Raw genomic sequence first — 16,995 nt, forward strand, 5'->3', positions numbered from 1 at the left:
CTTCCTCACTGTCGACAACTCCTCCGACTTTCGTGTCATCCGCAAACTTGCTCACCCAACCTTCTAACCCCTCTTCCAGGTCATTTATAAAAATGACAAACAGCAATGGTCCCAACACAGATCCTTGCGGAACACCGCTAGTGACGGCACTCCATGAAGAAACTTTGCCATCAACTACTACCCTCTGTCTTCTTCCATCCAGCCAATTCCTAATCCAAACCTCCAACTCGCCCTCAATGCCATATCTCCGTATTTTCTGCAGTAGCCTACCATGGGGGACCTTATCAAACGCCTTACTAAAATCCATATATACCACATCTACCGCTTGCCCCTCATCCACCTCCTTCGTCACCTTTTCAAAGAATTCAATAAGGTTTGTGAGGCACGACCTGTCCTTCACAAAACCATGCTGACTATCCTTGATCACATTCTTCCTATCCAGATGTTCACAAATCCTATCCCTTACAATTCTCTCTAAGATTTTGCCCACAACAGAAGTGAGACTCACCGGCCTATAGTTACTAGGGTTATCCCTACTCCCCTTCTTTAACCTAGATGCCTGACTCAAAGGTGTATTTTATTAAGGTTTCTGTAACCAGAGAAGATAAGATGGAATGCATTCTTGTCTGGCCCATCGTTGGGTAGAAGTACAATGTAGCTGAAGGAATTACTGCATACTGCATAGAAAATAGGAAACAGGAGGACGTCATTCAGCTCTTCAAGCCTGTCCCTGTTCTTCCATTCAATGTGATCATAGATGATCATCCAATTCAGTATCCTGTTCCTGCTTTCTTCTTGAACCCTCTGATCCTTTTTAGCCCTAAGAACTATGTCCAACTACTCCTTGAAAACACTCTGTTTTGGTCTCAAAAACTTTGTGGTAGAGAATTCCACAGGCAGTGTAATTGAAACGTAATCCTATTGATTGATTTTTTTTTTACAGAAAAAGGTTTTCTTGATCTATTCATGGATTGCTGAAATCATTTATTCATTGTCATTCCACTTAAAATTTGGACTGTATCCCTATAGAATCATAGTGTAATACAGTGCAGAACAGGGTTGTTTGGCCCACTGTATCTGCTTCATCTCTATCAAAAGAAATTCCAGTTGGTCCTGCATTTGCACTTGTTTCCCAAACTATTACGATTCTTTTTCCTCCAAGAATTAAAATTGTGAATTCCTATTCCTGTATTTTAAGGTCATACTTTACACATGATACCTCAGCTGCCACTATTCTGTTTCCTTTGGCTATTTCTGCTTCACAGTTCACTTTTTCCTTCATCAGTTCTAGGACCATTGGTGAAATAAAGAAGTGAGTTCCTAAAGGAATAAAATTATTTTCTGTGCACCTTTATTTTATGTTTGCTTTCTCTTGGTAAAGGGAATACTCTGATTTTTTTTTTAAAGTAATTTTCTTTTATTCATTCATGGCTGGACCAACATTTGTTTATTACACACGTATTTGCACTACTCGAGTACATTCTTTCCTTACTTTCCAGAACTTGATAATTCTGCGACCAATGAAAGATTCAAGTTCAGCATCGCAACAAGAATTCCAGAAGTAAGTGACCATCTGAGATTGTGTTCTCTTCACTCTTCTTAACTCTTCTCTGTGGTGATTTTCTTTTTTGACAAAAATGCAATGAGAAAAGGGTAATCAGTCAATGAGCCTGCTTCTGTTGCTAGCCATGCATGATCTATCATGTCTGTAACTCCTCTAGATTCTATGAGATATCATTCTGCATAAATTCCATCTCTTCAATGTTAACATAACGACTTGCATCAGCCCTGAATATGTAATCACATTATGATCTCGAATGTTTAAACTTCTGACTTAGCTTAGTTCGTACCATTCTTATGGAGGATATGTGGAGAAAGAATGCCTTGTGAACACCAAAAAATTTCACTAAAGCGTAACTTTTATATAGTAAACTTTTTTTCATTAACACATGTTTAAAACCTGCATTAAAAGCTACGAAGTATTTCTAAATTAATTTTATAAATCTGAATATTTATCACTTGCAAAACTTTTGTGTAAATTTTGTGGAATTTCTGCAAAAATTATTAGATTAATATTGGATTTTGGTGCTGTTTCGTATTATAGACTATTGGACAGAAGATATGTCACCTCTGGGATCATCCAGTCAGTTCATCCTGTATTGCTAGGAACCATGTGAAAACACTCCTGAGTGAACTTCGCACCTATGAGGTGAACAGTAAATTTTGTTGATGCATACATAAGAACCAATTGTTTGACTTTTTTTGTTCAGCATGCTACATTCTCTCAATATGTGTACATTTCACCGTACTTGGAATCCAAATCAAACTGTTGTGGGTAAAATTTGTTCACCTATGGACTACACGTACATTCATACAATTGTGCACACACACACTGAGGTAGACATACATGTGCACACAGTTACTTATTTTAGGAATACATTGGATTTAACAGCATCCAGAAAGTTTAGGTCTAACTTAACAGGTTTGGAAACCTCTCAAATGTTCAGGGCATTGCAGGCTAAAATGGCAGTGCTATATGGATCATAGGCATACATTCTGCTGCTCGCTCAGTTGGATCACTCCTGATTTCATGGTTATATGAAGCTAGGTCAGAAGAATTTGAGCCACCAGTGAGGTATGAATAACTCTAGGCTAGCATGTCATCCAATTGCAGTATCCGAGGTCATTGCAATCACGATTACATTCTGAAATCTGTGAAAAAGAATGGACTTGGGTCCCATCTTCTCTTGCAGTCATTGACCAGAGATTTTGTCGACATGAAGCTCACTAAGACTAGACGTTAGTTGAGCACACTCATGCTTTCTTGCTTTTTGTGAGAGGTGAATTTATGGTGAGGGTTAAATTTGTTTTCTTCACTCTTATCAACCAGTTGTAGTATTCCCAGGCAAGCAACAGTGGGGATTCCATGTAGAACAATGTTTTCTTAAGCTCATCCTCCAGAAATTGTCACTTCATCGGGTTTTTTTTCCTGATTGCAAGTTTAGTTATTTGTTTTTCTCTTCTGAATGTAATTGCCAACTAACAGAAAGTTACGGGTGGTTTTGGTGTTATAGCTTAATGTTTACAAGTAGCTAGTAAAATGTAATTCTTTGACAGTATTCTGAGGTTTAGCTTGATACTTGGGAATAATTTGGATTGGGGTAAAAAGAGAATTCATGATGCATTTGATATGACTTGAAAATGGCCAAAGTGAATAAACTTATTCCATACAAGTGCAAATCCTGTCATGGACTATATGGGTTTTGTAGGATAGAATTTCATACTGTGTATATGTTTTAAAGTTTTCAGGGATTGCAATTTCTAAACTTTTTCTTATTGTAACATATTTGCTCTTTGATCCATATATACAGTGGTTCAGAACATTCAATTCTTAAAAATAAATAATTAGAATTTTAGGAATTGATTTCTGTTGCTCAATTTAGTTTGGTGCTTATAACTGTAGGACAAATGTGTTGACACGTTCATCAGATGGCAGTGTAATTTGTACCATAATTGAGTTGATGTATGTAATTTACTTGAATGATATTATAATACTTTTTAAGAACTGATATTTGAGAGCCATGTAATTTTGCACTGACATTATTGGAACAGCCATTTTAGTATTTTAATATAAATAGTATATATAAATTTTAGTATTTATATATAAGATTGTAACCAAATAACATTTCCATACAGTTAAATTAGACTAGTGATTCTTTTTTTAATTTTGGTCAATTTCTTTTCAGAAATCAACAGATTTTTCTCTAAAGGCGCAGACTCCATTTGAGTCTGAATTTTTGCCATTGACTTGCCTAACAAGAGTCTTAACAGAAGTAGAGGATCAAGGTAGGAAAATTACATACACAAATGTAAAATACTGAGGTTGCTAGAAATCTGAAATTTAAAAAAAAAGCAAGGAATATTCTGTAAGTCGAGCAGCATTTGTGGAGAGAGAAGTGCTGCTACCATTTAGGATCAGATATACAATATTTGCAGAATTTAAATTTTTGTATGATTTACATGATTTAATCTAATCTTTCCAAAAATATGCCAACTTCTTTTTAAGTCAACACTCAGGGTCTCTTGTTTAACAATAGAAGTTTTATATGCAAGTTTTAAACTTCTTTCAGTGTCCAAATCAGGAAGCCATGGATGACCAATAACAACAGGAGTGTCAGACATCCTGTTCATTCTGAGAGTTGGCTCTAAGGGAGCTGGATCAGTGTCAAAGACACTTCATGTGTAAATAAAGGGTGATTTGGTGATGGGATACTGGCCTCTGGAATTATTTCAATTATTTAATAATTATTTAATAACTTAAAACTGTCAATTAAACGTTAAAACCATCTGCTGAGCTAAGTGCTTTATTAGCTTTTGAAACTCAACCAAACCTTCATAATGGCTTCAGCTGTTAAAACACACCATTACAGCTCTGGCCAATGAAGCCTACTGAAACTGAAAACTAGGTATTTTTTCCGAAGCTACACCAGTTGGTTTTAATTGAATGCATATCATAGAGTTATAAGAAGTACAGCATAGAAACAGACCCTTCGGTCTAACCCGTCCACGCCGACCAACCCGATCTAGTCCCACCTGCCAGCACCCGGCACATATCCCTCCAAACCTTTCCTGTTCATGTACCCATTCAGATCCATTTTAAATGCTGTAATTGCACCAGCCTCCTCCACTTCTTCTGGCAGCTCATTCCATACACGTACCACCCTTTGTGTGAAAATGTTGCCCCTTATATCTTTTATATCTTTCCCCTCTCACCCTGAACCTATGCCCTCTAATTCTGGACTCCCTGATCCCAGGAAGACAATTTTGTCTATTTATTCTATCCATGCCCCTCATAATTTTGTAAACCTCTATAAGGTCACTCCTCAGTCTCCGACGCTCCAGAGAAAACAGCCCCAGCCTGTTCAGCCTTTCCCTATAGCTCAAATCCTCCAACCCTGGCAACATCCTTGTAAATCTTTTCTGAATCCTTTCAAGTTTCACAGTGTCTTTCTGATAGGAAGGAGACCAGAATTGCACGCCATATTCCAACAGTGGCCTAACCAATGACCTGTACAGCCGCAACATGACCTCCCAACTCCTGTAATCAATGCTCTGACCAATAAAGGAAAACATACCAAACTCCTCCTTCACTATCCTACCTGTGACTCCACTTTCAAGGAGCTGTGAACCTCCATTCCAAGGTCTCTTTGTTCAGCAACACTCCTTCGGGCCTTACTATTAAGTGCATAAATTCCTGCTAAGATTTGCTTTCCCAAAATGCAGCACCTTGCATTTATCTGAATTAAACTCCATCTGCCACTTCTCAGCCCATTGGCTCATCTGATCAAGATCCTGTTGTAATCGGAGGTAACGTTCGCTGTCCACACCTCCAATTTTGCTGTCATCAGCAAACTTACTAACTATATCTCTTCTGCTTACATCCAAATCATTTATATAAATGACAAGTAGAGGGCCCAGCACCAATCCCTGTGGCACTCCACTGGTCACAGACCTCCAATCTGAAAAACAACCCTCCACCACTACCCTCTGTCTTCTACCTTTTCAGCCAGTTCTGTATCCAAATGGCTAGATCTCCCTGTATTCCATGAGATCTAATCTTGCTACCCAGTCTCCCATGGGGAACCTTGTTCAATGCCTTACTGAAGTCCATATTGATCACATCTACTGCTCTGCCCTCATCAATCCTCTTTGTTACTTCTTCAAATAAACTCAAATCAAGTTTGTGAGACATGATTTTCCATGAACAAAGCCATGTTGACTATCCCTAATCAGTCCTTGCCTTTCCAAATGCATGTACATCCTGTCCCTCCAGCTTCCCTCCAACCACTTGCCCACCACTGATGTCAGGCTCACTGGTCTGTAGTTCCCTGGCTTGTCCTTACTGCCCTTCTTAAACAGTGGCACCACGTTAGCCAACCTCCAGTCTTCCGGTACCTCACCTGTGACTATTGATGATACAAATATCTCAGCAAGAGGCCCAGCAATCACTTCTATAGCTTTCCACAGAGTTCTAGGGTACACCTGATCAGGTCCTGGGGATTTATCCACCTTTTATGCATTTCAAGACATCCAGCACTTACTCCTCTGTAACATGGATATTTTGCAAGGTGTCACCATATATTTCCTTACATTCTATATCTTCCATATTCTTTTCCGCAGTAAATACTGATGCGAAGTACTTGTTTAGTTTCTCCCCATTTTCTGCAGCTCCACACAAAGGCCACTTTGCTGATCTTTGAGGGGCCCTATTCTCTCCCTAGTTACCCTTTTGTCCTTAATGTATTTTAAAGTTGTAAGCCTTGTGGGTTTTGAAAGATTACACTTCCCATTGTAACAAGTTCCCAGCATACTTTTCTGCAACTTTTGAGTGATTGATAGCAATGGCATTAAAAAAAGCTCAAATGGATCTCAACCCTTAGTTAATGCTTATCAACGTAGTGGTCAATAGACCTACGCAAGTCTACCTTTTCAGAAAAAATCCCTATGATGAATCACTGCATATAAAATATGTTTAACTCCTATTTGATATTATCAAAACATAATACTTGCCTGTAAGAATTTTTCCTATTCTTCAGCAGACTTCTCCTGTTTCCAAACTCTCGCTCAGAAAGGTTTTTACAATGGCTTCCAAAACCACCTACTGATTAATTCTGGGAGATTAAGTAAAATATTTCCTCATTCTGTTAATGGTAATTCAACCTCACAAACAGTACTTGTGGGAATGCAACTTGATTCTCTTCCTACCCTTCGAAGTTTATCAGGACTGTTTCAGAAGGGAATATTCAAATTTTCAACGTACTTCTATCAATTCTCTTCCACGTTTCCAACTTTTTTAAGGCATAAAAATCCAGCCCATAATATCAGGTATTTTAGGCAGTGATGGGGAAAATGTCTTCTTTTAGAGATTATGAATGACTTTCCAAAAGTACTGTGTATATTAGTCAATGCAAATATTCAAGACTGATATCTATAGAATCTTGGACACTAAGATACTCAACAGATATGAGGTTAGGGTGTAAGTCTAATTAAATCATATGTTTAGGAAATAACAGCAAGCTTGAGGAACCTTTTGGCCTAGTGTTGGCCTTATTTCCTGTATTTGTATAACCCTGCACCTGTAAAGCTGTCCCTGGTTTTGCTGAAATGCTTATCACAATTACGTGATGAGTAACTAACCTTTTTGAAGAATCTGCATCCAATTACTTTTATATACTGTATTTTAACATCCAGCACTACATGTTTTTCACTAGTCTACACTAAATAATTATGTATTTTACTTCTCTTTGCAGCATTAAGCCATTTAGAGGAATCAGAAAATGTGGATGCAAAGTTTGTGGAAGAAGTAGCGCTGAAGCAGACATTAACTTTCCTTGGACTTCAAAATAAGTAATATAAGCAAGGACACATTAAAGGGGAAACATTTGATACTGATATCTTTCAAGAAATAATTAAATTTTTTGCTTGGTTATTTGCCACGTGTAAAATAGTAGAAATAATCAAGATACAGCAAGGTAAAACAAAACTTGTTCAAAGAGCGCGAGAGAGAGCAATCTGTGGTCTAACTATGTATGTATCGGTTCCATTTAATTACCAGCACTAATTCTGTTTGTTAAATTGAGTTGAGACACTTCAAATTCTAGCTGAACTACAGCAGTGTTCAGAGGAGGATTTTTGACAATGACCCTTGCAATCTCATGATGATGGACATGCTGAAACCTGTGGTTCAGCCCAATTTATGATTCCAAATGAAGGAATACATGTTGTAGTAGCAAGCTTTTTAAGAAAGTCAAACATTTTTAAAACATGTGGTATCTACCATATGTGCAATTTTAATTCACTGAACACAATGTTTTAAAAGAAAATACTCAAATTACAACAATGTTATTTATTTACTTATTAAATACATGACCACAGTAATTAATCTATAAAATATTTAACAATAGATGGTGTAGTATCTGTAGTTTTGGGAATATGCTTCAGTAAGATGTTTGTTCTAAGTGATAAAACAAATATTACTTTCAAATGTTTGAGTCTCAAGAAAACATTGCATCAAATGCAATAGAAATACACCTCTTTGAATACTTTTGAATGCATGGTTGATATCCTACTATTTACTTCAATATATAACCTATTTTGCAGTAAGTTTGAATAAAAATTAATTTGTAAAACTTGATCTTAAATTTCTGGGAAAATATGTATCACTGTGGAAGTGATTATAGATCAAACATTTGCACAGGGACTGAGCATTTATAGAATATGCTGTCTTCCATTTGTACTTCAAATGCTTGAATTTTTGAGGTCACAAATATGAAACTATTAATTCCCATGATAAAGCTACATTTTTCTACATGTAAAGTTATGTAAGAATTGATTTGAAACAATGTACATATAGAATTTTATATTTTTGTAACATTACTCTGTGTTACATTTGATGTGTGTTGCTTGACATGTTTTAGAAAGTCAATATGTTGCTTATAGTTGTCTTAGCTGAGTCCAAAACAATGGTTCTTTATCTAATTATTTCTACTCATTGATGTAAATGTTAGCTTTTTCGGCTTTTTGAAGTTTAATTTTATGTAACTCATTTTATAAAATGAATCTATCAAAAAATAGAAAGCTGTTGTTATTTGGTGACATTTCAGTGAACACAAAGTTTTGACTGTTTGCTCAGTTGCAAGAGAATGGGGTAAAAACAAAAGTTCTATTCCAGAAAACGAAATTTTTTCCTCATAGAAACTTGAGTAACCATCTCTTCATTTAATGAAGAATTAGTAAAATTGTGGAAAAAAAACTAGCGTATGGATGTAGGTTTGCTCACTGAGCTGGAAGGTTCATTATCAGATGTTTCTTCACCATACTAGGTAACATCTTCAGTGAGCCTCCAGACAAAACACTGCTGATTTATTCCTGCTTTGTTTATATGTTTGGGTTTCTTTGGGTTGGTGATGTCGTTTCCTGTTCTTTTACTCAGGGGGTGGTAAATGGGGTCCAAGTCAATGTGTTTGTTGATAGAGTTCCGGTTTGAATGCCATGTTTCTCAGAATTCTCATGCATGTCTCTGTTTGGCTTGTCCTAGGATGTCAGGGTTCTTAGCAGAGACAGTAATGCAGAGACTCAAAAAAACAGCTCTGCCAAACATCTAACCCAAGCTTTGTGTCTGTTACGTTGATGACCCCTTTGTCATCACTAAACGGAACAAATTAAAGGAAACCTTCAAGACCATCAATAATATCCTTACTGGCATAAAAGAGGAGGAAAATGACAACAAACTGCCATTACTAGATATCACAGTGGAGCGAACAGCCAATGGGAAACTTCAAACCAGCGTCTACAGGAAAACAACACATACAGACCAAATATTGAACGACAGAAGCAATCGTCCCAACGTCCACAAACAAAGCTGCATCAGAACATTATTTCAATGAGTCACCACACACTGCAGCACAGAGGAACTACGCAGAGCAGAGGAAAATCACCTATACTGTGTATTCAAAAAGAAAGGGTAGGTACCCAATGAACACAGTCTGCCAATTTCTCAGCAACAAACCCAAACAATGCAGACAAAACACGTCCAGAAACACCAGGCACTCTCCCCTACATCAAAGACATCTCTGAAATGACTGCCAGACTACTCAGACCCCTTGGCATCATGGTAGCCCACAAGCCCACCAGCATGCTAAAATAGCAGCTAATTATGCCTTTGGGGAACCTTAGGGCCACCTTCAACTTCTGGCACATCCTTAAGTTCCCTTTTAAGTGGTCATGGGCAGGGTTCCGATACCTAGGCATTTTTATTACCCCTTTGATCTATTATTTCGGACTAACTTTGCTCACTTGCTTGACAATATTAGATGAGATCTCCAGAGATAGCTGGGCCGAATATCTCTCATTAACATGAATGTTCTTCCTTGTTTGCTTTATCCAAAGTGTATGCTTCCTATAATGTTTCCCCTGTCAACACTGCGGCAGCTTATGGGATGGTTTGGTTCCTTTGTCTGGCAGCGTGGGCAGCCCCTCATCAATCTTACTGAATTGCAGTTGTCTCATGGAGGGGGAGGAGTTAATTTCCCAGACATCAGGAGGTATCAATTGAGTTCCCTGCTGTCCTTTGTCTGTGATTGGGTAGGTAATGATCCAAACTCAATATGGCTGGATATCGAGGCCTCCCAGGCAAAGTGCCCTCTTATTAACCTGTTGTCCATGGATAAGATGAGGACAGTTATGGACCATTGCTGGAACCCCATTATCATTAGTATGGTCAAGGCATGGAGGGCGATGCGTCAGAGTGAGGGTTGTTTATCCAAGACTTCACTACTTATACCTATAGTTGGCATGCCAGGGTTCCGACCAGGGATGATGGACTCAAGGTTCAAACTATGGGCAGCAAGAGGAGTTTATAGTTTGGGAGACTTGTTTGAGGGGGAGGTTATGATGTCTTTTGAGCAACTAAGCCGCAAATACAGGTTGCCCAGCAGTGAGCTTTTCCGTTTTTTTCAGGTTCGGGATTTCATCCAGAAGAAGACCTACTAAGCCCTATAAGCCTGATATAGAGAGGTTGTTGCTACGCTCAAGCACTCTTTCGGTTATTGCCCTCTGGCAGGGCCTGGCAGGATATTAACCGGTTATGTGAGATCTGGGAGTGGAGATCTCTTCTGAAACATGGGAGAACATATGGGAGAACACTTGAAAGATCTCAATCTGTAATAGGACATGCATTACGCAGTTAAAAGTTCTGCACAGGGCTCATCTGGCACCAGACCATCTGGCGAAGTTTAAAAAAGTCTTCAGTGTTTCTAATGTAAAATAAGTGTAGGTACTCTTACCCATTGCTTCTGGACATGCCACAGGCTCTGTGTTTATTGGAATACTGTGTTGGGAGAGATAGGGAGGGAATTGGGGACTAAAGTCAAAGTAGACCCGATATCTCTCCTTTTTTAGGTCTACCGAATTTACCATCTTTCGACTGGCATGGGAAGAAACTATTTAATATTCTTGCATACTGTGCACGGAAGAATATTCTGATGAATTGGGTTTCTGAGAACCTGCCGGGCTTGCTGGGATGGCAGAAATTAATTATGGAGCATATTCCCTTGGACTTTTTTTACAAACATGGTGCACCCTACAACAGACAATTTTTATAAGACATGGCAATCCTACTTGAGTTATTTGGATATAGATTTGTCAGTTATCTTAACTAGGGCATTTGTTTAACCAAGATGATTAGATTTGTCAAGCCCTGGACTATGGGAGGGGGTCTCCTGAGTTGATACAGCTATATATACAATACTCCCATTCCTTTGTTTGGGAGCTTTGCACCGAGCATAGCTGTTCTGAATTTGTTGGGTTTTTTTTGGTGTTGTTTTGCATTGTTAGGGTTTGCTTTGCATTATAGGGTAGGTTGGTAGGTAGTAGTTGTATTGTAATTTGTGGGTTTTTTTCTTTTTTTATGATACTGATCTTTTTTTTCAATAATTTCATATGTTTGTAAAGTTAAAAAAATTTTGCTAATATATTGACAAAAAAAAGCAACTAATGAACTTGAAAGATAATATACAGAAAACAAGCAAAGCTAATGTCATTTCCAAAATACCTTGCAAGAACTGTAACAAACACGACATTGGCAAACAGGCAGAAAACTAGCCACCAGGATACATGAACACCAACTAGCCACAAAACGACATGACCCTCTCTGACTAGTATCCCTACGTACAGATAAGGAAGGACACCACTTCAACTGGGACAACACATCAATCCTAGGACAAGCCAAACAGAGGGACACACTAGAATTCCTAGAAGCATAGCATTCCAACCGGAACTCTACCAACAAACACATTGACTTGGACCCCATTTACCAGCCGCTGAGAAAATAACAGGAAATGACACCACCAACCCAAAGAAACCCAAACATACAAATAGAAAGCAGGAATCATTAGCAGTGCTTCATCTGGAGGCTCACTGAAGATGTTACCAAGTATGGTGACAAAATGTCTGAAAACGAACTGTTCAGTTCAGCGAGCAAACCTACAACCAGAACCTCAACCCGAGCTGCAAATCATCTCTAAACTCGCTAAAATTTAGGGTGTTGAAATACTTACTTTTCACTGTGTGAATTACATTCATATTATCTTTTTGTTTCTTACTTGTTTTGCTCCTAAAGTTAATAACTTGCAAGGTTATTGTTCTGTTTATCTTCTGATCCCATACCTAAGTGACCATCACTTGTGCAATAGTCTTAGCAATGTGAGTTGGTCTGCATAATAGGGGGCCAAGGACATATGTCTAATCCTGTCCCTCCTGAACACCATGCATGGACACTTGCAGCCTATGATTTTAGAAACCAGTGTGGAATTTCAACGGTCATTATTTTTATTCAAGACTGTCTGTCAGTAAACTAAGATTGGGAGTAACCAGTGCCTACTGCATCTCCATGCCAACCAAAGTCCAACCAATCAGCAGTCTCTTCTCATGCTGTACAAGTAGTTACCTTCTTTGTAGTTCAGATAAAAATGCAAGATGAAAAGCTTTGACTCCACGTCTTTTTGTTTTTAAAAATCACTTTTTAAAAAAAATGTGTACTGTAACTGATCAAGAACAAATGAATTGAATTGAATTGACTTTATTATCATGTGTACCGAGGCACAGTGAAAAGCTTTGTCTTGTGAGCAATACAGGCAGATCATACAGCCAAGTAGCATAGATAAGTAAATAATAGGTAAACAGCAGCAAAAACCAAAACACAGTTACAGGTGAATGCTAAGAGTCTGTGAGTCCATTCAGTATTCTAACAACAGTAGGGTAGAAACTGTTGCAAGACTGGCTGGTGCATGTGTTCAGGCTTCTATACCTTCTCCCCAGTTGTAGAGATTGCCAGGGTGGGCTGGATCTTTGAGAATGCTGGTGGCTTTTCCATGACAGCGGGCCTGGTAGATGGATGCTATAGAGGGGAGGTTGGACTGTGTTATTGTCCAGACCAAGTTCACCACACTCTGTAACTGTCTCTGATCTTGAATGGAGAAATTGCCATACCTGGTAGTGATACATCGACACAGAATGCTCTCAATGGCACACCTAGAAATGTTGGCAAGGGTATTTGCTGTCATGCCAAATTTCCTCAGCTGCCTGAGGAAGAAGAGACATTGTTGGGCCTTTGTAACCAGTGCGTCCACGTGAACAATTCAAGAAAGCTTGTTGTGGTTGACCACTCCCAGGAGCTTGACACTCTCCACTCGTTCCACCTCTGTGCTGTTAATGTGTAGGGGGCATGAGTAACATCCTGCTGAAAGTCAATAATGAGTTCCTTTGGTTTTGCCAGCATTGAGAGCTAGGTTGTTCTCAATGCACCATTTTTCTGAGTCTTCATCTCCTGTCTGTAGTCTGTTTCGTCGCCATCTGAGATTCAACCAACTATGGTTGTGTAATCAGCTAACTTGTAAATGACATTCGTCTGTTATTTGGTGACGCAGTCATGGGTATACAGTGAGTACAATAGAGGGCTGAGTACGCACCCTTGAGGGTCTCCAGTGTTGAGTGTTAATGAGGATGAAATATTGTCCCCAATCTTCACTGATTATGGTCTGTGGGTAAGGAAACTGAGGATTCAGTTGCAGAGAGTGGGGTTTAGTCTGAGATCACTAAGTTTAGTAATCAGTCTTGAGAGGATAATAGTGTTGAAAGCTAAACTGTAGTCAATGAGTAGGATTCTTACATAGCTGTTCTTGGTATCAAGATGTTCTAGGGAGGAGTGAAAAGCAAGTGACATGGCATTTGATGTTCCGATAGGCAAATTGGAGTGGGTCAGGCATAGTGGGGAGGCTGGGTTGATTAATGCCATGACCAGCCTTTCAAAGTACTTTCATGACCACCGAAGTTAGGGCCACTGGGCGGTAGTCATTGAGATATGCTGCATGAGCCGCCTTGGGCATAGGGATGGTGTTGGCCCTCTTGAAACAGGCAGGGACAGTGGCCTTCTGCAAGGAGAGGTTGAAGATGTCCGAGAAGACCTGTGCCAGTTAATCTGCACATGTTCTGAGTACACGACCTAGTACTCCATCTGGTCCCATTACTTTCCTTGGAATCACATGAAGGAAAACTGATCTGACCTCTGATGCAGTGACTGTTGGGATAGCTTCGTCAGGACCTTTTGGAATAGGTGTTACCTGTCTTCCGAAATTCTGCTCAAAGCGAGCATAGAAGTCGTTGAGATATTCTGGGAGAGATGTGTCATCGTCTGCTATCTTCCACTGTCTCTTTTTAGAACCTGTGATGTCATTCAGTTCTTGTGGACTTGAAACCTTGAGAGGGATCTGTTACTACAATAGTTCTGAAACTTGGACTGAACTTTCCCAAGTGCTTTTAAAGTATTTAGGTGAGAGGATAACAGTGGTATTTAAGGTTTAGGCTGGGTCTCAACTGGTAACCTGTACATCATGGTGGGAAGCCAATTAAATTTGTTGGGTGACGAATTAATCAGCAAATTTTAAACCGCGCACAAATTTTGCAAGCATTACATGGGTCCCAACTTTGTCAGTGCCCCTGTAATTAGGAGAAAGTGACTTCACAATGCGAGAACTAAAAGGATTTCAATGATTGCCAGCTGTAAATGGTGAGACTGTAGTCTTCCTATGTCAAAGCCTTGCCATTTTGTGAGAATTTCCTGAAAACACAGCCTCTGATCACCTTGGGACTAATGCAATGTGTGATGTAAGATTAGTGTTTTATATTTTGTGTGTGTATATAAATATATATATTAATGTGTGTGTATAGTTTATTAAGAGATTTGATTTTAAACTAGTTGCATTGGGTTTTGGTCTGTTTCAACGAAATGTTTAATTACTAACTTCTGTAGCCAAGATGACAACTTATAAAGCATAGTATGAGAAAGAGATTTCCTCAAGTAATGGGCTTTTGCTTTTATTGAGTGAACTTTCAAGAAAAACAGAAGAAACAGTTGTGCATTCAGTTTCATACCGAAGAATCTGGAAATTGTTTCCTATAAGCCAATAAAGAATAACAGATTGAAGAAATATGTTACTTTATTTGTCAAGGTCTTGGCTGAAGCTGGATGTGTAAGACTATTGCTCCTGAAGAAGGAATGATTTAAAGTTGTTAAGAAGTAGGTTATGCTAGTGTATGTAGTTTAAAGTTCCAGACAAGAAGTGTTTGGCTAAAACCTGAACGGGATATTTAAAGCTCAGAGCGTCTACCATCAGTTGTACAAGAACACAGGGAAGAGGCTATTTGTTTTTCAACACTGGGAATTGAAGCCATGTTAAATTAAACTCTGTGTAGATATAATAGGGAAATTTTCTCTCAAGGGACTTGGGATTAAAGGGATTGTATTTAAATGTGATTTGAAACCTTAAAATGCCTTTATGTGTAAATAACTGATTTATTCTATTTCATTCTTTTGCATATTAAACTTGTTTTATAGTTAAAACCAAATCTGCAACATTATTTGTATAAAAGACCACCTTGTTAAAACCAAAAGAGAAACCAGTATGATCTATCAAGTCAGATTTCAGTCTGGTATCTGACTTGTCCAGTGATAATATCAACTGCCATCATAACAAGTGGCTCTACTAATAGTAATGATTTCTCCATTACTTCCCTGCTGTTCCTGCTACTTCACAGTCGACAGTACTTTCACTGTTGACATATGGGCTGAAATTAAGCCTATGTGAATGATGTGTCAATTAATCAGCCATTACATGAAATTGGGAAATCTCAGACTTTGAGAATGCGGGAGAAACTCTGGTCTGACAGCTTCTGTGGAGAAAGAAAGTGTTGGTCTGTCTTTAAGTTCGGTACAACTCTTCAGAACTGTTTCACTTTCTCCAGAATTCTGTTTGTTGCAGATTTCCAGCAGCTGCAGTATTTTAGATAAATTTCAGGCCTTTAGTGACCAATAAAACATTAAAAAGTTACCAATGTTTGAGGTCAGTTGACTCTTCACTACAGGTGAACTTTGAAAAATGCTCCACAATGTATAGTATAAATTTGACTTCTTTAACCTGGAATTTGCATTCTGAACAGCATTAACCTTTCATCTGGGTTACAAACCTGACAGTGTCCCTACGTCGTCGTCACTTACTGGCCATTTGGAAATTAAATACCATGTCTATGTCCTGCAGTATACCAGTGGGATATTCTGGAATTTTGCTTAATTTACTTTTTGGGTAAGGAGAAACTTTACAGGCCATTCAGATCAAATAATAGAATGAATATTATATGCAAGTGGAAGAATTAATATGATGAGCAAACTGATCTTGTTTCTTTCGTAAAAAACCAAAAGAACTACAAATGCTGAAAATCAAACAAAAACAGAAATTGCTGGAAAAATTTAGGTCTGACAGAAGTCCTCTGACGGTAAGCCTGTGTGTATGTTGTGTCAATTAACAGGCCGCAGATGCTGGCCGACCTGAATTTTTACAACAATTTCTATTATTTGTTTTGTGAATGCTTTCTTCCAAGACTTATCTTCATACAGCAAATACTAAATTTAGAATGTTTGCGTGTTCTGTTGTACGTGAGATATTGGTACTATTGATATAAACATTGTTTAAATTAAGAATTGACAAGTTAAGATAGACCCTAAATTGTTAAATTTGTGACTTCCATTTGGAGATGTTTGCATTGCACACAATTTCCTAAGCGGAAATATTCCTTGTATCTGCATTTGCAGTTTCTACTGTGGCTTATTTGTGGTTTTTCAAAATGTAGCTTAACATATTTGACTGACTTAACTTTCTGTTTTAAAAGCCTGTTCCCTTCCTCGATCACTGTGAAGTGATATTAAGCCATAAGAGCTATTAACTCCTAAAAATAAATCCCAAGAGTTAGATATATCTAGGGTTTAATCCTGCGGGCAAAGTATTCATTCTAAAATAAACTTTCAGGTTAAAAATATCACTATTCCCTCACTCTCAAACAGACATTTTCATGTTTCTTTTCCGTACCCAGGGATCACTGAATGTA

The 16,995-nt window shown here is 38.3% G+C and overlaps 1 protein-coding gene across 5 annotated transcripts in view; it reads left to right on the forward strand.

The window, feature by feature from the left end:
- Window positions 1–8,625, forward strand: part of LOC122561734 (gamma-secretase activating protein) — an 88,678-nt gene extending 80,053 nt beyond the window's left edge. For 4 of the 5 annotated variants that reach the window (XM_043713816.1, XM_043713814.1, XM_043713815.1 and 1 more), the window contains 4 exons: window positions 1,500–1,561; window positions 2,105–2,209; window positions 3,747–3,846; window positions 7,311–8,625. In XM_043713816.1, coding sequence (XP_043569751.1) covers window positions 1,500–1,561; window positions 2,105–2,209; window positions 3,747–3,846; window positions 7,311–7,411 — 368 coding nt within the window. In that variant the 3' untranslated portion in view covers window positions 7,412–8,625. Of the gene's footprint in view, window positions 1–1,499; window positions 1,562–2,104; window positions 2,210–3,746; window positions 3,847–7,310 lie in introns of those variants that run through there. The other variant, XR_006315096.1, reaches the window with a different exon arrangement.
- The last annotated feature ends 8,370 nt before the right edge of the window (window positions 8,626–16,995 follow it).

The sequence above is a fragment of the Chiloscyllium plagiosum genome, chromosome 23 (assembly GCF_004010195.1).
Source record: "Chiloscyllium plagiosum isolate BGI_BamShark_2017 chromosome 23, ASM401019v2, whole genome shotgun sequence".
Lineage (NCBI taxonomy): Eukaryota > Metazoa > Chordata > Chondrichthyes > Orectolobiformes > Hemiscylliidae > Chiloscyllium > Chiloscyllium plagiosum.